The 18638-nt window shown below is 46.9% G+C and overlaps 1 protein-coding gene across 2 annotated transcripts in view; it reads left to right on the forward strand.

Annotated features, from left to right (window-relative positions):
* Positions 1 to 18638, forward strand: part of LOC140391602 (UDP-glucose:glycoprotein glucosyltransferase 2-like) — a 731169-nt gene that overhangs the window by 494876 nt on the left and 217655 nt on the right. For both annotated transcript variants that reach the window (XM_072476257.1, XM_072476258.1), the window contains exon 17: positions 6186 to 6317. In XM_072476257.1, the coding sequence (XP_072332358.1) occupies positions 6186 to 6317 (132 nt within the window). The remainder of the gene's footprint in view (positions 1 to 6185; positions 6318 to 18638) is intronic.

Below are 18638 nucleotides of genomic sequence, written 5' to 3' on the forward strand. Positions count from 1 at the left end.
TCCATGGAAGGGGAGACTTAAGTAATGGGTTAAGAGACATTGCAATTAGCTGTCTCATTTATGTTAAGTATCCATTAATTGACATTGATATGTAAAGGGGCTTCAGATGGCCTCTGTCAGGTGATGTGTAGTTAGAGTTTTGTGCAAAGTCTGTTGGAATGAAATAAATGTGCGTTGGTGAAAAAGGAACAGAACTTTAGACTCTTCATATCACAGCAACTAAAACGTCTAACACGAAGGAGGATGAGAGGCGACTTAATAGAGGTTTATAAGATGATGAGGAGGATAGATAGAGTGGACGTTCAGAGACTATTTCCTCGGGTGGATGTAGCTGTTACAAGGGGGCATGACGATAAGGTTTGGGGTGGGAGATATAGGAGGGATGTCCGAGGTCAGTTCTTTACTCAGAGAGTGGTTAGAGCCTGCTGTGATAGTGGAGTCGGACACTTTAGGAACTTTCAAGCGGTTATTGGATAGGTACATGGAGCACACCAGAATGACAGGGAGTGGGATAGCTTGATCTTGGTTTCGGACAAAGTTTGGCACAACATTGAGGGCCAAAGGGCCTGTTCTGTGCTGTACTGTTCTATGTTCTACGTTCTACTAGTCACTTTCCTGTTAGAACCCGGGTTCGATTCTGACCTTAGGTGACTGTCTGTGTGGAGTTTGCACATTCCCCCCTTGTCTGTGTTGGTTTCCTCCGGGTGCTCCGGTTTCCTCCCACAGTCCAAAGATGTGCAGGTTAGATGGATTGGCCATGTTTAATTACCCCTTAGTGTCCAAAAAAGGATGGTGGGGTTAAGAGCTTACGAAGATAGGGTGGATGCGTGAGCCTCGGTGGGGTGCTCTTGCAGAGGGTCGGTGCAAACTCGATGGGCCAAATGGCCTCCTTCTGCACTGTAATGATTCTATTTCTAAGACCAATTATGTGGATAATTTTGGCTTTACTGTTTCGGCAGTAGGCGCATTGCCTATGGAAACAGTAATTTTCATTGAGTTCAATAGACATAAGAATTTGATTGCTTCTATAATGAGTGGACAATTCACCCCAGTGTACAAGCTAAACGGTGAATAAGAAAATTATCCTGGCAGTTTTTAGGTCATAGGGAATATTGGACCCGGTTGTGCGAATGTAATTTCGTACCAATTTAAATTTATAAATTGCATTCTTATTTACATAATTCTTTAATAAAACTTACAGTCATTTGGAAGTATAGAAGTTAGTTTATTTGCAATGGTCTTTTCTTGATTTGAGGATGGCAGCATATTGGACTGTAACAAAATTTATTTCTAGAGGGCTAGAATTGATAAGTAGAGACGTTACGCTAAACCTGCAGTGAATCTTTGTTTTTTTTTAAATGTATTTTATTACAAACATGTATCAAAACAGTTACAGGAAATAAACATCCCGGGAAACATGCTTCCCTGCAAGAAAAATAGAGTCTGTACAAATTTTCCCCCTTTTTCCCCCACCCACCTGCGACAAAAAGCTACTCAAGCACAGTCACAAACATCCCCCACCTTTACTCAACCCCCTCTGCTAAACCGCTTAACTCATACTTTATCTTCTCTAACCGCAAGAAGCCCATCAGGTCACCCAACCAGGCAGCTACCACCGGTGGCGATGCCGACCGCCACTCCAGCAAAATTTGCCGCCGTGCAATCAGAGGGCGAAGGCCACAACATCGACCTTCCTTCTCTCCATGAGCTCCGGCTTCTCTGAAACCCCAAATATCACCACCAAAGGGTCCGGGTCCACCTCTTCCTTCACTACACTGGCTAAGATCGCGAACACTCTCGCCCAGAATCTTCCCACTTTTTTGTAACCACAAAACATTTGCGCATGATTTTCTGGCCCCTGCCTACACGTCTCACACTCATCTGCTACCCCCTGAAAGAACCCACTCATTCTTGCCCGAGTCATATGCACTCTGTGCACCACCTTAAATTTTATCAGGCTCATCCTTGCACAAGAGGAGGTCCCGTTTACCTTTCGTAGTGCCTCACTCCATACTCCCCAGTTGATCTCCCCTCCCAAATCCGCTTCCTGTTTCTCCTTGATCTTCACCACCCGCTCACCTCCCTGCTTCCCCAGCCACTTGTATATATCCCCAATTCTTTCCTCCACTTCCACATCCGGAAACAATAGTCGCTCAAGCAGAGTGTATCCCGGCAACCCTCCAGACCTTTTGCGCAAAGTCTCTAGCCTGCAGATACCTGAACTCACTCCTCCTCGGCAACTCTACCTTCTCCCTTAGCTCCTCCAAACTGGCCAAATCTTCCTCCAAATACAAATCCCTCACCTTGACCAGCCCCACTTCCCTACACCTCCTGCATACACTATCCATCCCCCCTGGCTCAAACTCATGATCGTCGCACAGCGGGGTTAGCACCAACATCCCTTCCACCCTAAAATGCCTCCTCAGCTGGTTCCATATCTTCGCCATGGACTGCACTACTGGGCTCTCTGAATACCGACTCGGAGCCATTGGCAATGCTGCCGCCACCATAGCCCTCAAACTAGACCCCTTACAAGATTCCTCCTCCATCCTAACCCACTCTACACCTTCTCCTTCCCACCACCGCCGCACCTTGTCCAAATTCACCGCCCAATAATAATGAAGCAGGTTCGACAACGCCAACCCCCCTGCTGCCTCTGCCTCTGTAGCAGGGTCCGCCCCACCCTCGGCATCTTACTCACCCATACAAAGTCTGAGATGATCGTGTCCACTTAAAGATCGGGAGAGCCTGAAAGAGAACCTCGGCAGAATATTCATTTTCACCACTTGGACCCTCCCCACCAACATTAAGTGCAGTGAACCCCACTTCTTAAGATCCTCTTTGGCTTCCTCCACTAGCTTTGTTAAGTTCTACTCATGGTGCCCCGTCCATTCCCTCACTACCTGAATCCCCAAATACCTAAACCTATCCTTCGCTACCGTAAATGACATCCTCCCTAAATTAGCTGTCCCAGCTCATTCACCGGGAATACCTCACTTTTCCCTCCATTCAGTTTGTACCCTGAGAACCAACCGAACCTCCCCAGCAGGCCCATAATCCTTCCCATACTCTCCAACGGATCTGAAACATACAGCAAGAGGTCATCGGCATAGAGTGACACCCAATGCTCCCTCTGTCCCCATATAATCCTCCGCCACTCCGCCGACCCCCTGAAAGCCATCAGCAATGGCTCTATGGCCAGCGCAAACAGCTGGGTGTGTGCTGAGGAGTGTGGAGCATTCTAAAATATAGGTGTAAAAACCTTTGACAACTTTGAATGTCATTATTAGATGCTTTATTGTACATACATGTGTTTTAAATGTGGGTATTCATCATGGGGATCTGTTCTGCAAACGTAAGTTGACTCTTACTTTAACCAGAATTGTGTAATTGTTGTCATACATTACTTTTCCAATTGTCAAAAGTGTCATAATGCATTAAAACGTGTAAAAGAAAATGTCCTGATGGCCTCTGCTGTCATGTTTTGTCCAATGTTAGGGCAGCACGGTGGCGCAGTGGTAGCACTGCAGTCTCACGGCGCCGAGGTCCCAGGTTCGATCCTGGCTCTGGGTCACTGCCCGTGTGGAGTTTGCACATTCTCCCCATGTTTGCGTGGGTTTTGCCCCCACAACCCAAAGATGTGCAGGGCAGGTGGATTGAACATGCTAAATTGCCCCTTAATTGGAAAAAATGAATTGGGTACTCTAAATTTTAAAAAAATGTTTTGTCCAATGTTATAAATAAATTGACATTTCTGGCTGCAAGAGGGCCCAGTTTGGGGGTGTCTTTGCCTTTTGCTCCGGGAGAGTAGTCTTCAAACCCGGTGGTTGTCTCCACTTTACAAATATGGAGGTAACTCCAGCAGCATTTGAAGGTGGCATCAACGTCTAGGAGGGCCCTATTTGTATCATAGAATTTACAGTGCAGAAGGAGGCCATTAGGCCCATCGAGTCTGCACCGACTCTACCCAAGGTCAACACCTCCACCCTATCCCTATAACCCAGTAACCCCACCCAACACTAAGGGCAATTTTGGACACTAAGGGCAATTTATCATGTCCAATCCACCTAACCTGCACATCTTTGGACTGTGGGAGGAAACCGGAGCACCTGGAGGAAACCCACGCACACACGGGGAGGATGTGCAGACTCCGCACAGACAGTGACCCAAGCCGGAATTGAACCTGGGACCCTGGGCTGTGAAGCAATTGTGCTATCCACAATGCTACCGTGCTGCCCCCACTTATTCGAACCTGTGAAGTTGGATGCCAGATTTGGGGGTGGAAGGATTTATTTTTGGAGGGGCTGTTTGCCAGCCTGCAGGAGCTGAAAGAAAAAGTCAGGCTCTTGTGGTCGGACGAGCTTAGGTACCTCCAGGTTTGGAATTTTGTTCGGACATTTCTGACATTTCCGGTGGTGCCAACTTCAACCTTGGTGGATAGGGTTCTTTCATGTTCAGGGTTGGAAGAGGGGAGTACACCCGGCATCTATGGAAGGTTTTGGGGGAAGAGTCAGCCTCAGTGGAGGGGGTGAAGTCCAAATGATAGGAGGAGTTGGGATTCATGCTGGATGAGGAGGTGTGGAGTGAGTACTTCCACAGGGTGAAACCTACGTCATCATGTGCGAGGTTGAATCTGATCCAGCCTCAGGTAGTGTTTAGGATGCTCCTCATCAAGGCCAGAATGAGTTGTTCCATTGAGAGGATTGAGGATAGGTGTGAGCGCTGCAAGAGGGCCTGCAAACTACACACACATGTTCTGGTCCTGTCCCAAGCTTGAGGGTTTCTGGGTCTCTTTTTTCAGCACCATATCGGCAATTCTGCATATTGAACTGGAGCTCTGTCCTTTAGTGGCTATATTTGGGGTGTGAACCATGCCGGAGTTGTGGGCGGGGGCGGATGCCTTGGCATTCGTCTCGCTAGTTGCTCGGAGGTGCATCCTCCTGAGTTGCTACCTAGCGCCTCGGCATCACTAGGTGACTTAATGTAGTTTTTGCACCTTGAGAAGGTCAAATATACTGTGGGGGTCAATTGAAGGATTCTACCGTAGATGGCAACCGTTCATATTGTACTTTAAGGAATTAGTCATTGTTAGCTGTTAGAAGCGGGTAGGGGAAAAGTGAGGGGGTTTCCTAGACTATTGTTTTTATAGTTTAGTTTGCTGTTGTTTGTAATTTTTGGACTTTCTATATAAATGATAAGAGTTTAAATGAAATATTTTAAAGAAAAGAATTAAGTGATGTTGGTTATGTCTTCATTTCTGTTCTGTGTCATCGGTTGCAGAATATTTTTATCCTATTTTCTTACCTTTTCTCTTTTAAAGGTCCTAATGCTTGTGGGAATGTGTACATTTACATGTTTGGAGGGAGTGGGGGGCACCACGTCTGACTTTACCACGTCATCAGTACAATTTCTAGGTGGAAGCCGTGATGCATTTATGACGGGATACCTTTGCATGACCCTGAGCAATGTTTCTGTGAGATGATTGTCATGGCATGACAAGAGAAGAGATGGGTCAGCACTTAAAGGGGCGGACGCACATAATGAGCAAATCCTCTACTAGAAGCCTCAACCAACCAAGGGGATATAAAAGTGTTTGAGTTGAAACTGGATGAGAGACGATGATTTCTCCATCAGAAAAATGCCCCTCACTATCCCAGGGACTACTGCCAAGCGTTATCTGTGGTTCCAAATAGCACCCATCAGAGGGAAAGGTGATAAGGAACAAGCTCCACCTGTGCAAAACATTTTGTTGAAGGGGGCAATCGAAGCTCGCTGCAATCTTACTTGCGGAGTTAGGGTAGAAAAATTCAGCAGGAAAGTAGTGTTATGCCTTCATCCTCACCACTATTTATCGTAACAATGAGGATTATAACTGTTTCTGTTTTTATTCAAGATTTGCATATCAGTAAATGTAGATACTGGAGATTACAGATAGCAGAGACTCTGGGTGATTTTTTTTTATCCTTCCCTAGTTTAACGGTAGTGCTCTTATGCACCTTTCATGAGATGAATAGTACCTGAATATTGATGAATGCTTGCCAAATCAGGAAATTGTTAAATGGAGTTAAATTGCATTGTTGAGTCATGGATTTTGACAACTTTTGTGTGTGAAATAATTAACAAAATAAAATTAAAATTGCCCTTTATGTGTTCTCGATTGTTCACACCATTCTTTATTCTTGCAGATATACAATCAAGTACAGGATGGGGAATCACTTACTGCGGACAATGTAATCAGTTTTATGAAAAAGAAGTACCCACGAGTTGATGTTCAAAACATCTTGGGTGTTGATTCTGAATTTGATGATCAAAGGATGGTGAGTAGTACAAGTGCTGGTTTTAAGTTATACTGATGTCTCTTATTACATTGGGCTGGATTTAAAGGAAAGCCCAAATATACAGTTTTTAATATGCTTTGCAAGTTCCTCACAAGTTATAATTTTATGTCCCATGTTATGATCCCCATGGAGACTAATAAACCAAAGAACCACATTTACTGAATGAATCCTCCCATGACAAAGCCAATGGAAAAGATTTTACTTTTTATAACTATTACTATAACTATTATTTTATAACCAAATCAAAATCAATGTAAATTAAACATGAATTGACAAACACATTGGATTCAATATAAATTATAAATTGCTCATTAAATAGAAGAATAGAAAATAGGAACAGGAGTAGGTCATTTGGCCCTTTGAGTCTGCTCCACCCTCTGTCACAAAGTCATACTCACGTGCTCTTCCCATATCCTTGACAATTTGGAATCTAGATTGTCTATTTCCATCTTAAATATATTCAGTGACTTGGCCTCCAGCCTTCTGTGGTGGAGAATTTCACAGGTTCACCGCCCTCTGGGTGAAGATGTTTCTCTGCATCTCGGTTCTTAATCCTTGGCCAACAGCAGTACCCGACCAACCCAAAATGCATCAGCATCAAGATGACCACACGTCTGGAGATCCTCCTCAACTCTGATAACAACTGTCTTAATGGTGTTGATCCATCAATATCACCTTCAAGTCACAAAACAGCTGCAGAAATCTTCACAGAAATTCTTCAACCTATCTGTACTGCACCACTAGCTCAAAGCGCTCTTTGTATTCAAAGAGAAAATACTGGAAAATCTCAGCAGGTCTGGCAGCATCTGTAGGGAGAGAAAAGAGCTGTCTCAATACATCTTAAATGATGCTATCATGCCCGCCTCTACCACCTTCGCCGGCAATGCGTTTCAGGCACCCACCACCCTCTGCGTAAAGAACTTTCCACGCATATCTCCCTGAAACTTTTCCTCTCTCACCTTGAACTCGTGACTCCTAATAATTGAGTCCCCCACTCTGGGAAAAAGCTTCTTGCTATCCACCCTGTCTATACCTCTCATGATTTTGTAGACCCCAATGAGGTCCCCCCTCAACCTCTGTCTTTCTAATGAAAATAATCCTAATCTACTCAACCTCTCTTCACAGCTAGCACCCTCCATACCAGGCAACATCCTGGTGAACCTCCTCTGCACCCTCGCCAAAGCATCCACATCATTTTAATAATGTGGAGACCAGAACTGTACGCAGTATACCTTCAGGGTACAATGGACCTGAACACCCAGATCTCTCTGTACATCAATTTTCCCCAGGGCATTTTTCATATAGTTCACTCTTGAATTGGATCTTCCAAAATGCATCACCTCGCATTTGCCCGGATTGAACTCCATCTGCCATTTTTCTGCCCAACTCTCCAATCTATCTATATTCTGCTGTATTCTCTGACAGTCCTCTTCACTATCTGCTACTCCACCAATCTTAGTGTCATCTGCAAACTTGCTAATCAGACCACCTATACCTTCCTCCAGGTCATTTATGTATATCACAAACAACAGTGGTCCCAGCACGGATCCCTGTGGAACACCACTGGTCACAGTTCTCCATTTTGAGAAACTCCCTTCCACTACTACTCTCTGTCTCCTGTTGCCCAGCCAGTTCTTTATCCATCTAGCTAGTACACCCTGGACCCCATGAGACTTCACTTTCTCCATCAGCCTACCATGGGAACCTTGTCAAATGCCTTACTGAAGTCCATGTATATGACATCTAGAGCCCTTCCCTCATCAATCAACTTTGTCACTTCCTCAAAGAATTCTATTAAGTTGGTAAGACATGACCTTCCCTGCACAAAACCATGTTGCCTATCACTGATAAGCCCATTTTCTTCCAAATGGGAATAGATCCTATCCCTCAGTATCGTCTCCAGCAGCTTCCCTACCACTGATGTCAGGCTCACCATTCTATAATTACCTGGAATATCCCTGCTACCCTTCTTAATCAAGGGGACAACATTAGCAATTCTCCAGTCCTCCGGTACCTCATCCGTGTTCAAGGATGCTGCATAGATATCTGTTAAGGCTCCAGCTATTTCTTCTCTCACTTCCCTCAGTAACCTGGGATAGATCCCATCTGGACCTGGGGACTTGTCCACCTTAATGCCTTTTAGAATACCCAACACATCCTCCCTCCTTATGCCGACTTGACCGAGAGTAATCAAACATCTATCCCTAACCTCAACATCCGTCATGTCCCTCTCCTCGGTGAATACCGATGCAAAGTACTCGTTAAGAATCTCACCCATTTTCTTTGACTCCACGCATAACTTTCCTCCTTTGTCCTTGCGTGAGCCAACCCTTTCTCTAGTTAACCTCTTGTTCCTTATATATGAATAAAAGGCTTTGGGATTTTCCTTAACCCTGTTTGCCAAAGATATTTCATGACCCCTTTTCGCCCTCTTGACTCCTCGTTTCAGATTGGTCCTACATTCCCGATATTCTTCCAAAGCTTTGTAGCCACTTAAATTGGCCAACTCCCGATTCAAAATGGCGAACGGCAAAGGCTGATGGGAAAGTCAGCCAACAAGACAAAACCCAGCAGCTGCGTATTTACCTCTGCAAAAACCAGACAACATCGATACCAGCGGTCATCAGCATAACAAAGTGAACAGCCATCTGCATACTGATGAGCAATCCCCGGGAACAATAAGCAACATTTTGACACACAAAGCAAAGCCAGACTACTCGGCGCCAGCAGGAGCCAAAGCAAAGGAGGTGAACGAGCACCTCAAGACCGCCCATCGATCAGGGAACCGCTCCAGTATTGGAGAAAATCGAACCAAGCGATTGGGACAAAGTCCAATCACTTGGGACCAGGTGCAGGGTCCGCCCCGAAAGGTGGGAAGCCCCTGGGGACTATAACAATTGAGCCCCAAGTTGAAATCGCTCTCTTCTCCACTTCTTCTCCACCTCTTCGCTCTCTTCACGCTCTTCTTCCTGCCCGGGTCACCCAGCAACAACGAACCAACATTGACCGTGACCGGTGCAGTGACTCCAGTGATCATCGAACTCGTAAGTCTTAATTCAACGCTCGCTACGAGCTAGGCGCTCCTAACTACCAATCCGTACCAAGTTCGAATCCCGCAGACTCAGAACCCGAACAAAAGGCTGTGGGCCAGTTCAAAGTTAAGTATAGGCCTGTTAGTTGTAGAAGTAGCTTAGACGTAGAATTTGTGCATGAGTAGCGATTACTGTGTATAATAAATGTGCTTTGATTTAAATCGTACTAATTGGATTGGATTATTGATCATTACTCGGACTTGAACCTCGTGGCGGTATCATAAAGATACCTGGCGACTCGAGAGCAAAGGTAATAAAACAGAGCAATTGAACCAAGGAGAAAATTAGCAACATTATTTGGCGACATCCTGACGGGACCCGATCTAGAAGTGGAAAACCACTCCGGGAGAACCCAAGAATTTGAATTAGAGATCCAATTTGAAACAGAAAACCACAAGTGTTCAAGCAGTTCTGATCAATACTCATAATTCGGAAATGTGTGTATGCATGTGTAACTAACAGGGCGATAAGGTAAAACGGATAGATTTCTTGTTGCAACAAAACTGTCGGAAGTTTGTATTTCGGAAAGTAGCGAAAGCCGTACCCGTATTTACAGCACCGCCTTAATACCCCTGTCCTAAATTTGAAGAGCAGCATTCGGATAGGAAGGATGGCAATGCAGCGCCTAATGAACCCAGAGGAATTTGCGGTCGCAGCGACCAGCAGCAGTAGAGTGGGACAATGTCCCATTTGGGAGGAAGAGATCAGGAAATATCTCAAAGGGAAAGGATGGCCCCTTTGGAATGAATTCTGTGACAACGAGGAATCAGGTCCCGGGAGAAGAGGACATACTTGGTGGGAGAACCTGAGCGAGATCGACAAAAAGAGCTTAGGGAAAGCTCGCAAGCCGATGGCAATTGTGTCCTGCTTGGCACAATTGCGAGGCACAGAGGAGGTCGTTAGGACGCTCCGGAAAGAAGTTGAGGGCATACATCAAATGAGTACGGTCGATGTAAGCGAGGTAGAAAAAGAAAATTTGGAATTGAGAAGGAAGTTGGCAGCAAAAGATGGAGAGGTGGAGGATGCCAAAAGGGCTCACCAGTCTTGTCTGGCGCACTTAAGCAGCTTCCAGTCTCAATACGAAAAGGCCTATCAGGACACGCAACGTGCAGTCCTGGTACGTGAAGAAACAGAAGAGCAGGTAGAAGCGTTACAGAGACAGTGTAGCGATCTCAAGGCAGCATTAAGGGCACTCCATGCTGCCACCACAGAACAAAGACAAAGCACGCTAGATCACGCAAAGTGCCGGAAGCAGATTGCAGAGCTGCAATCGCTGCTTTCAGTTCAGAAAGGTTTCCAGGAAACCTTTGGAGAAAAATTAGATCAGGAAGACGGCCCTGATTGGGAAGAATTGAATGAAACAGCGCAGAGATATGTTCAGGGAACATGTGCGCAGGGAAAGCCACAAAAGAGGAAAGCGCCCCAACCCCCCACAGAGCAGATAGTTCAAGCTCCAATGAACCCAGTAACCACCCACCGCACAGCCAAATCGGACAATGTGGAATTTCTACACTCCACCCCCTTAACAGTGACCCAATTACGGGACGCATGCGATAAGATCACACCGTTCCTCCCCACCTCAGACCCCCACCATTTCTTTGCCACAGTAAAGCATCAGGTGACCATGTACGGCTTGGATGAGCGAGAGCATGTAAAGCTCACGGTTTTAAGTTTAGATCCTTCAGTAGCAGCAGCCCTTCCTGACCCACAGAATGTAGGAGGAGGCACCCTTGCAGAAATGCATACCGCGATCCTGGATGCGATCGGGTATAACCGGGGTGACACCGTAGATGGCCTCAACAAATGTAGGCAAAAGAAATCCGAGCACCCCACAGCGTTTGCTGGACACCTGTGAATCCACTTTGCAGCAGTCTTTGGAGACTTAGACTGTGCCCATTTGTCCCCAGACAACATGGCCAAATGGACCCGCACCCTTATCTCCCATGCCACAGAAACAGGACAGAAAGCTTGCGCGAGTTATGATCTCTCAGAGGAGGCCCATAATGAGAAGTGGGTAGTGAAAAGATTGTCCCGCGCTTGGGAGCAATCTATACGAAGTAAGCCCGCAGTCAAGAATCCCGAGGAAAAGCAGGCCGGAGCAGATATGCAGGCAGTAAAAACACACCAGAACCCCGCATAGGTGAATGAAGGAAAGAACAGCCCCCCACCCAAGTCACAGGAGTGTTACAACTGCGGACAGTTGGGACACTTCGCAAGAGAGTGCAATGCCCCTAAAAAGCCACAGAGAGCCCAGCAGACGGGCACGCTGAGTAAGAAAAAGACAGAGTCCATTCATAGCGTTAGCGCCCGTTCAGATCAGATGGACTTGACCGGAATAGACTGACGGTGTACGGGCTCCCCCAGTTGGGTCTGCGACACCCTTTGGGATAGGTCCGGACAACCGGTAGTTGCAGCGAAAATTCGGGGACAGCCCATCGAATTTCTCTGGGGCACAGGAGGGTCCCGCACCACAATAAATTCCTCCACCCTGTTTCAAAAAGACACGTGGCCCACTACAGCCACGATCACCCTCAGCGGCTTTACAGGCCACTCACAGCAGGGACACATCACAGCCCCCATCCCAATTCAAATCAGTAACATCACCACCAAGCACCCCGTAGTTTTAGTTGACCTGCCCCACACAGCAGAACACATTCTGGGAATCGATTTAATGAATTCCCATAATCTTTCATTCGATCCAGTCAACCAGTGTGTCTGGAAGATGGCAAAATCCGCAAGAGCCCCCGCAACGCTCAACATAGGAGAGTACGCGAACAAAATTAGCGCAGTAGGCGAATTTTGGTTCAACCCGACCACGCTTAGTACGGACAAGCAGGTTAGGGCAGTTCTGCAAGAGAACAGGGCAGCATTCGCGACCCACAAGCATGACTGTGGACGGATGACTGGCTCCATACAAATAACAGGACCTGACCCTAGACCCCCAAAACAGTAAGGATTTCCCCAAGAGGCAGAGGGAGAAATCTCCAAGGTAATAGAAAGCTTATTAGAGCAGGGCGTACTTAGATCAGTAGCCTCCACTAATAATGCCCCAATTTGGCAAGTGAGAAAGCCCGATGGATCATGGCGACTGACCATCGATTACCGGGAACTCAACAAAATCACCCCCGCAGCAGCCCCCACAGTAGCCACAAGTCCCGAGACCATGCTCATGCAGGGACTCAATTCCCGATTCTTTACGGTTTTGGATATCAGTAATGGATTCTGGTCCATTCCATTGGCAAAGGCGTGCCAGTACAAATTTGCCTTCACGTTTAAAGCACAGCAGTACACGTGGACATGCCTGCCACAAGGCTTCCACAACTCCCCCTCCATTTTCCACCGACAGCTGGCAAATGGTTTTGCCAAATTCTCTCGCCCCGAATGTCTGTACAGTATGTAGACGACCTACTACTGCAGACAGACACCAAGGAAGAGCACATTGAGCTTCTGTCCGAACTCCTGGAACTCTTTCACTCAATCGGTTGTAAAGTCAACCCCAAAAAGGCCCAGATTTTGGAAGAAAAGGTGATATATTTGGGAACAATTATCACACATGGTGAATGCGAGATCGAGCATAAAAGGATTGACTCGATTGCTAAATTGCCCCTTCCCCAGAACGTTTCAGCCCTCCGATCGTTTTTAGGACTGGTTGGCTACTGCCGAAACCACATTAACGGTTTTGCCAGCAAGGCAGCACCCCTCTCAGACCTCCTAAAGAAAGGAGCCCCCTGGGAATGGCTTCCGCAGCATACGGATGCTGTGGACTCTTTAAAACAGGCGCTCATAGCAGCCCCCGCACTACAAGTTCCAAACCCACTTTCCCCTTACGCCATAGAGGTAGCAATCACAGACTGCACCCTTTCGGCCGTCCTCCTCCAGGAAGGCACGACCAGTTGAGGCCCGTAGCTTACGCCTCCAGAATTTTAGATGCTGTGGAACAGGGATTTTCAGCCTGTGAGAGGCACCTGCTCGCAGTATTTTGGGCAGTGCAGTATTTTTCATATATTACCGGACTGAACCCCATTACAATTCTCACCGAACACCCCCCCACCCGACTTTTACTGGACGGACGACTCAAGGACGGTACAGTAAGCCAGACTAGAGTAGCTAGATGGACCCTTCTCTTGCAGGGACGGGACATCACTGTTAAACGGACAAAGACGCACACCTTTTTAGCCGACAACTTACAGTACCCCGGAACCCCCCATGAATGTGAAATTATCTCTCCACACCACGACACAGGCCCCTTTATTGCTAAAACACCCCCCAGACAGATAGGTAGTTCAACCCAGAGCCCCCAGCACACGGACACGTGTGAGCTCATAAAGATCTATGTGGATGGATCTTCCACAGTCTTGGATGGGAAGCGCATAACAGGTTGCAGTATATATGTCGAGGACGCGCAGGGACGCTCCCTCACACACGAGAAAGCAGTACAGCAATTAGTTCAACATGTTAAAGCGGCTCAGCTAGCAGCCGCAGTAAAATTGGGCACCAGAAAGAAACAGAGCAAGGCTTGTTTCGACAAGACAGTGCATGCGACTGAGTACAGTATAGGACAGCAAGTTATGCTCTCTGTATATAACCCCAGCACATTCCTGTCCCCCAAATACTCGGGTCCGTACTCCATTGCGGACAAAGTAAGCCCTTCCGTATATAAAATAAAGTACCCCAACGGTAAGACTGCATGGTTCCATATAAACCAGCTGAAGGCATATGGAACACAGTCTAACCACGCACGCCACGTCATGCTCGACGCAGCACACCACACCCCGCCCACATCCAACGTAACCCTACCATCCCCCAACACGTCCATCCCAGCCATGGACTCGACCTCGACTCCACCCCCTAAATATACAATCCACCCCGAAACGCCCACAGACTGCAGCAGCAGAGACAGCGACTGTGACTCGGACGATAGCCACAGCACGCCTCCCTACTATCCCCATGCAACAGGACCCACACCCAGCGATTCCGACTACGATCCGAGTGATCCCTTCATGATCACTTTCCTGAACAAACCCCACCACCGACCACCGAACCACACTGACGACACCGATTCTGTCCCCACACAACTAGACACCAACTATTGGCACCGAGATAACTCGTTCCGACTCGTTCGCAACTACGAGAGCGACCCCACCTCACACCATGCAGACCTTCCAGCCTTGATACACTCAAGAGTTTGGCACCCGGGAGAAGATGACGACCTTGGGTCTGACTCCCAAACCGAGAACCCCTTTGTGACCCTGTTCACAACCGAGAACTGAGGTGTCCAGATGATGTTTTAAAAGGAACCGCTTGGGAGAAGTGGTATCCTTTCTGATGGAACCTGCCGCATGTTTTATGTTGTTTGTAAGTTTGTTAAATGTTTGTATGTCTGACAGGAAAAAAAAATTTCCACGGTCCCACGCCTTTTCGGCCAAAACCTCTGAGGATTTGCCTACAGAGACTCACTATTGCCAGACACTAGTTCAGTGGAACTAGCTTGTCTGCAGAGACTTGTTAAGGTACCAGACGCCCGTTCTTAACTGCCCTTCTGGTTTGAAGGAAAGAACCACTACGGCAGCCCCACCACGATGACTACATTTCTTGCCCGTTCTTGTCGGTTGCTCAGGCAGTGGAGAAACGGCTTGGGACCCGCCCTGCCTGGGAAACCCCCCTCTGGCCAACTACGCTCGGGTAGGGGAGACACGGCATTGGTAGCCGTCCTACCCGGGGTCTCCATCCAACTCTTACCCGTCGCGGCCCACACACACCTCATTTTGGAAATTTTAGTTCAAAAAGTTTTGTTTCGTTTCAGGTAACCCTGAGGTTGCCAACCACATGCTATTTACATCCTGAAACATTTGGATGGTAAATTGGACAGTCTGCGAGACGGCTCGCATTGGTTCATTATTTGGAAGTGTGTCTTGTCCTAAAATTCGGTTTTTGAAAAAGAAAATGAGGGAGTCACACACAGTGACCAATTATAAAGGGAGTAATTGGCACTAAAGGACAGACAGACTATCATACGAGATGTTAAAGAAAGATAGTTACAGACACCATGCTTGTTCCCACAGAAGCTCCAGGACTGGAGAAGAGAAGAAAAGAAAAGAAAAGCCATGAGGACTTCCTCCACATGGATCATCATCTTTATGGACATTTGGTTGCGAGTGAACGCGAACCCCATGACTTCAAGCCCCCCAGCCGTTAATGTTTCACTTCCCCACAGTACCCAGAGCCCAGTCACCAGTGACACCACATCATCTTGGTGTGCCAGGTTCATAACCTGGTACTCTCTGTCATATGTAATAGAAACCTTACTGGTATTGGCGATACTCCGCTGCATTGTGCAGACTATGCGTCTAAGGAAATGGAGAAGGAGAGCCTACAGCGCTCGCACCCGGTATATCGGATCAGATCCTCTATTTTCGGATACGACCAGACCCCCGACCCCCGCGATCTATAATAAAGAGCATTCATTTGCGTTTTTTTTGTAAATAAAGAAATGTAAAGAACTGTTCATGAGCAAATTGTACGATCCTGAGCTTGACTGCCAAGCCAGGAAAAATGTGTATAAACTGCTATGATTTTGTTTGTATGGTTGAGGAAGGTAGAATGATGAAATGTTTAAAGGAGTGTAGTGTATTAAGAATAGTTAGAGGTTCCCAGTTTATTGTTTTGTAATGCATGTCCCTGTTTGACATAGCGCCCTTAGAACTGGCAGTTAAAACATTTTTGCATAGTTATGGTCAGTGTAGAGGCCATGAAGGAAGGTCAGGGAATGGAAAGCAACATAGTTATGTGATCCTTCACGCTTCGCGTTAGGATCACAAGGAGGGAATGTAGCCACTTAAATTGGCCAACTCCCGATTCAAAATGGCGAACGGCAAAGGCTGATGAGAAAGTCAGCCAACAAGACAAAACCCAGCAGCTGCAGGTTTGCTGTGTATTTACCTCTGCAAAGACCAGACAACATCGATACCAGCGGCCATCAGCATAACAAAGTGAACAGCCATCTGCATACTGATGAGCAATCCCCGGGAACAATAAGCAATATTTTGACACACAAAGCAAAGCCAGACTCCTCGGCGCCTGCAGGAGCCAAAACAAAGGAGGTGAACGAGCACCTCAAGACCACCCATCGATCAGGGAACCGCTCCAGTATTGGAGAAAATCGAACCAAGCGATTGGGACAAAGTCCAATCACTTGGGACCAGGTACAGAGTCCGCCCCGAAAGGCGGGAAGCCCCTGGGGACTATAAGAATTGAGCCCCAAGTTCAAATCGCTCTCTTCTCCACTTCTTCTCCACCTCTTCGCTCTCTTCACGCTCTTCTTCCTGCCCGGGTCACCCAGCAACAACGAACCAACATTGACCGTGACCGGTGCAGTGACTCCAGTGATCATCGAACTCGTAAGTCTTAATTCAACGCTCGCTACGAGATAGGCGCTCCTAGCTACCAATCCGTACCAACTTCGAATCCTGCAGACTCAGAACCCGAACGAAAGGCCATTTGTTTCTCTGACCTGGTGGGCCAGTTCAAAGTTAAGTATAGGCCTGTTAGTTGTAGAAGTAGCTTAGACGTAAAATTTGTGCATGAGTAGCGATTACTGTGTATAATAAATGTGCTTTGATTTAAATCTTACTAATTGGTGTATTGGGTTATTGATCATTACTCGGACTTGGACCTCGTGGCGGTATCATAAAGATTCCTGGCGACTCGAGAGCAAAGGTAATAAAACAGAGCAATTGAACCAAGGAGAAAATTAGCAACAGCTTTGTCTGCCTTCAGTTGACTAGACCTTAGGTATGCTTCCTTTTTCCTCTTAGCTAATCTCACAATTTCACCTGTCATCCATGGTTTCCTAATCTTGCCATTTCTATCCCTCATTTTCACAGAGACATGTCTGTCCTGCATTCTAATCAACCGCTCTTTAAAAGCCTTCCACATATCAAATGTGGATTTACCTTCAAACAGCTGCTCCCTATCCACATTCCCCAGCTCCTGCCGAATTTTGGTATAGTTGGCCTTCCCCCAATTTTCTTCCTTTAGGACCACTCTCGTCTTTGTCCATGAGTATTCTAAAACTTATGCAATTGTGATCACTATGCCCAAAGTAATCTCCGACTGAAACTTCAACCACCTGGCCGGGCTCATTCCCCAACACCAGGCCCAGTATGGCCCCTTCCCGAGTCGCACTATTTACGTACTGCTCTAGAAAACCCTCCTGGATGCTCCTTACAAATTCTGCTCCATCTAGACCTCTAACACTAAGTGTATCCCAGTCAATGTTGGGAAAATTAAAATCTCCTATCACCACCACCCTGTTGCTCCTACATCTTTCCATAATCTGTTTACATATTTGTACCTCTATCTCACGCTCGCTGATGGGAGGTCTGTAGTACACCCACAATATTGTTACTGCACCCTTCCTATTTCTGAGCTCTGCCCATATCGCCTCACTGCTCAAGTCCTCCGTAGTGCCCTCCTTCAGCACAGCTGTGATATCCTCTCTGACCAGTAATGCAACTCCCCCACCCCTTTTACCTCCCTCTCTATCCCTCCTGAAGCTTCAATATCCTGGAATATTTAGTTGCCAATCATGCCCTTCCCTCAACCAAGTCTCAGTAAGAGCAATAACATCATACTCCCAGGTCCTAATCCAAACCCTAACTTCATCTGTTTTACCTACTACACTTCTTGCATTAAAACAAATGCACCTCAGACCACCAATCCCTTTGCGTTCATCATCTGCTCCCTGCCAACTCTTCCCCTTAGTCACGCTGACTTCATGATCTAGTTCCTTACAGGCTTTAGTTACTACCTCCTTACTGTCCACTAACCTCCTCATTTGATTCCCATCCACCTGCCACATTAGTTTAAACCCTCCCCAACAGCGTTAGCAAAAGCACCCCCAAGGACATTGGTTCCAGTCCTGCCCAGGTTTAGACCATCCAATTTGTAGTAGTCCCACCTCCCCCACAACCGGTCCCAATGTCCCAAGAATCTGAACCCCTCCCTCCTGCACCATCTCTCAAGACACGCATTCATCCTGCCTATTCTTTCATTTCTACTATGACTACCACATGGCACTGGTAACAATCCTGAGATTACTATCTCTGAGCTTTGACTTTTTAACTTGGCTCCTAACTCCCTAAATTCTGCTTGTAGGACCTCATCCCGTTTTTTACCTATATCATTGGTGCCTATACGCACCATGACA

Source organism: Scyliorhinus torazame, chromosome 15, assembly GCF_047496885.1.
Source record: "Scyliorhinus torazame isolate Kashiwa2021f chromosome 15, sScyTor2.1, whole genome shotgun sequence".
NCBI classification, from domain to species: domain Eukaryota; kingdom Metazoa; phylum Chordata; class Chondrichthyes; order Carcharhiniformes; family Scyliorhinidae; genus Scyliorhinus; species Scyliorhinus torazame.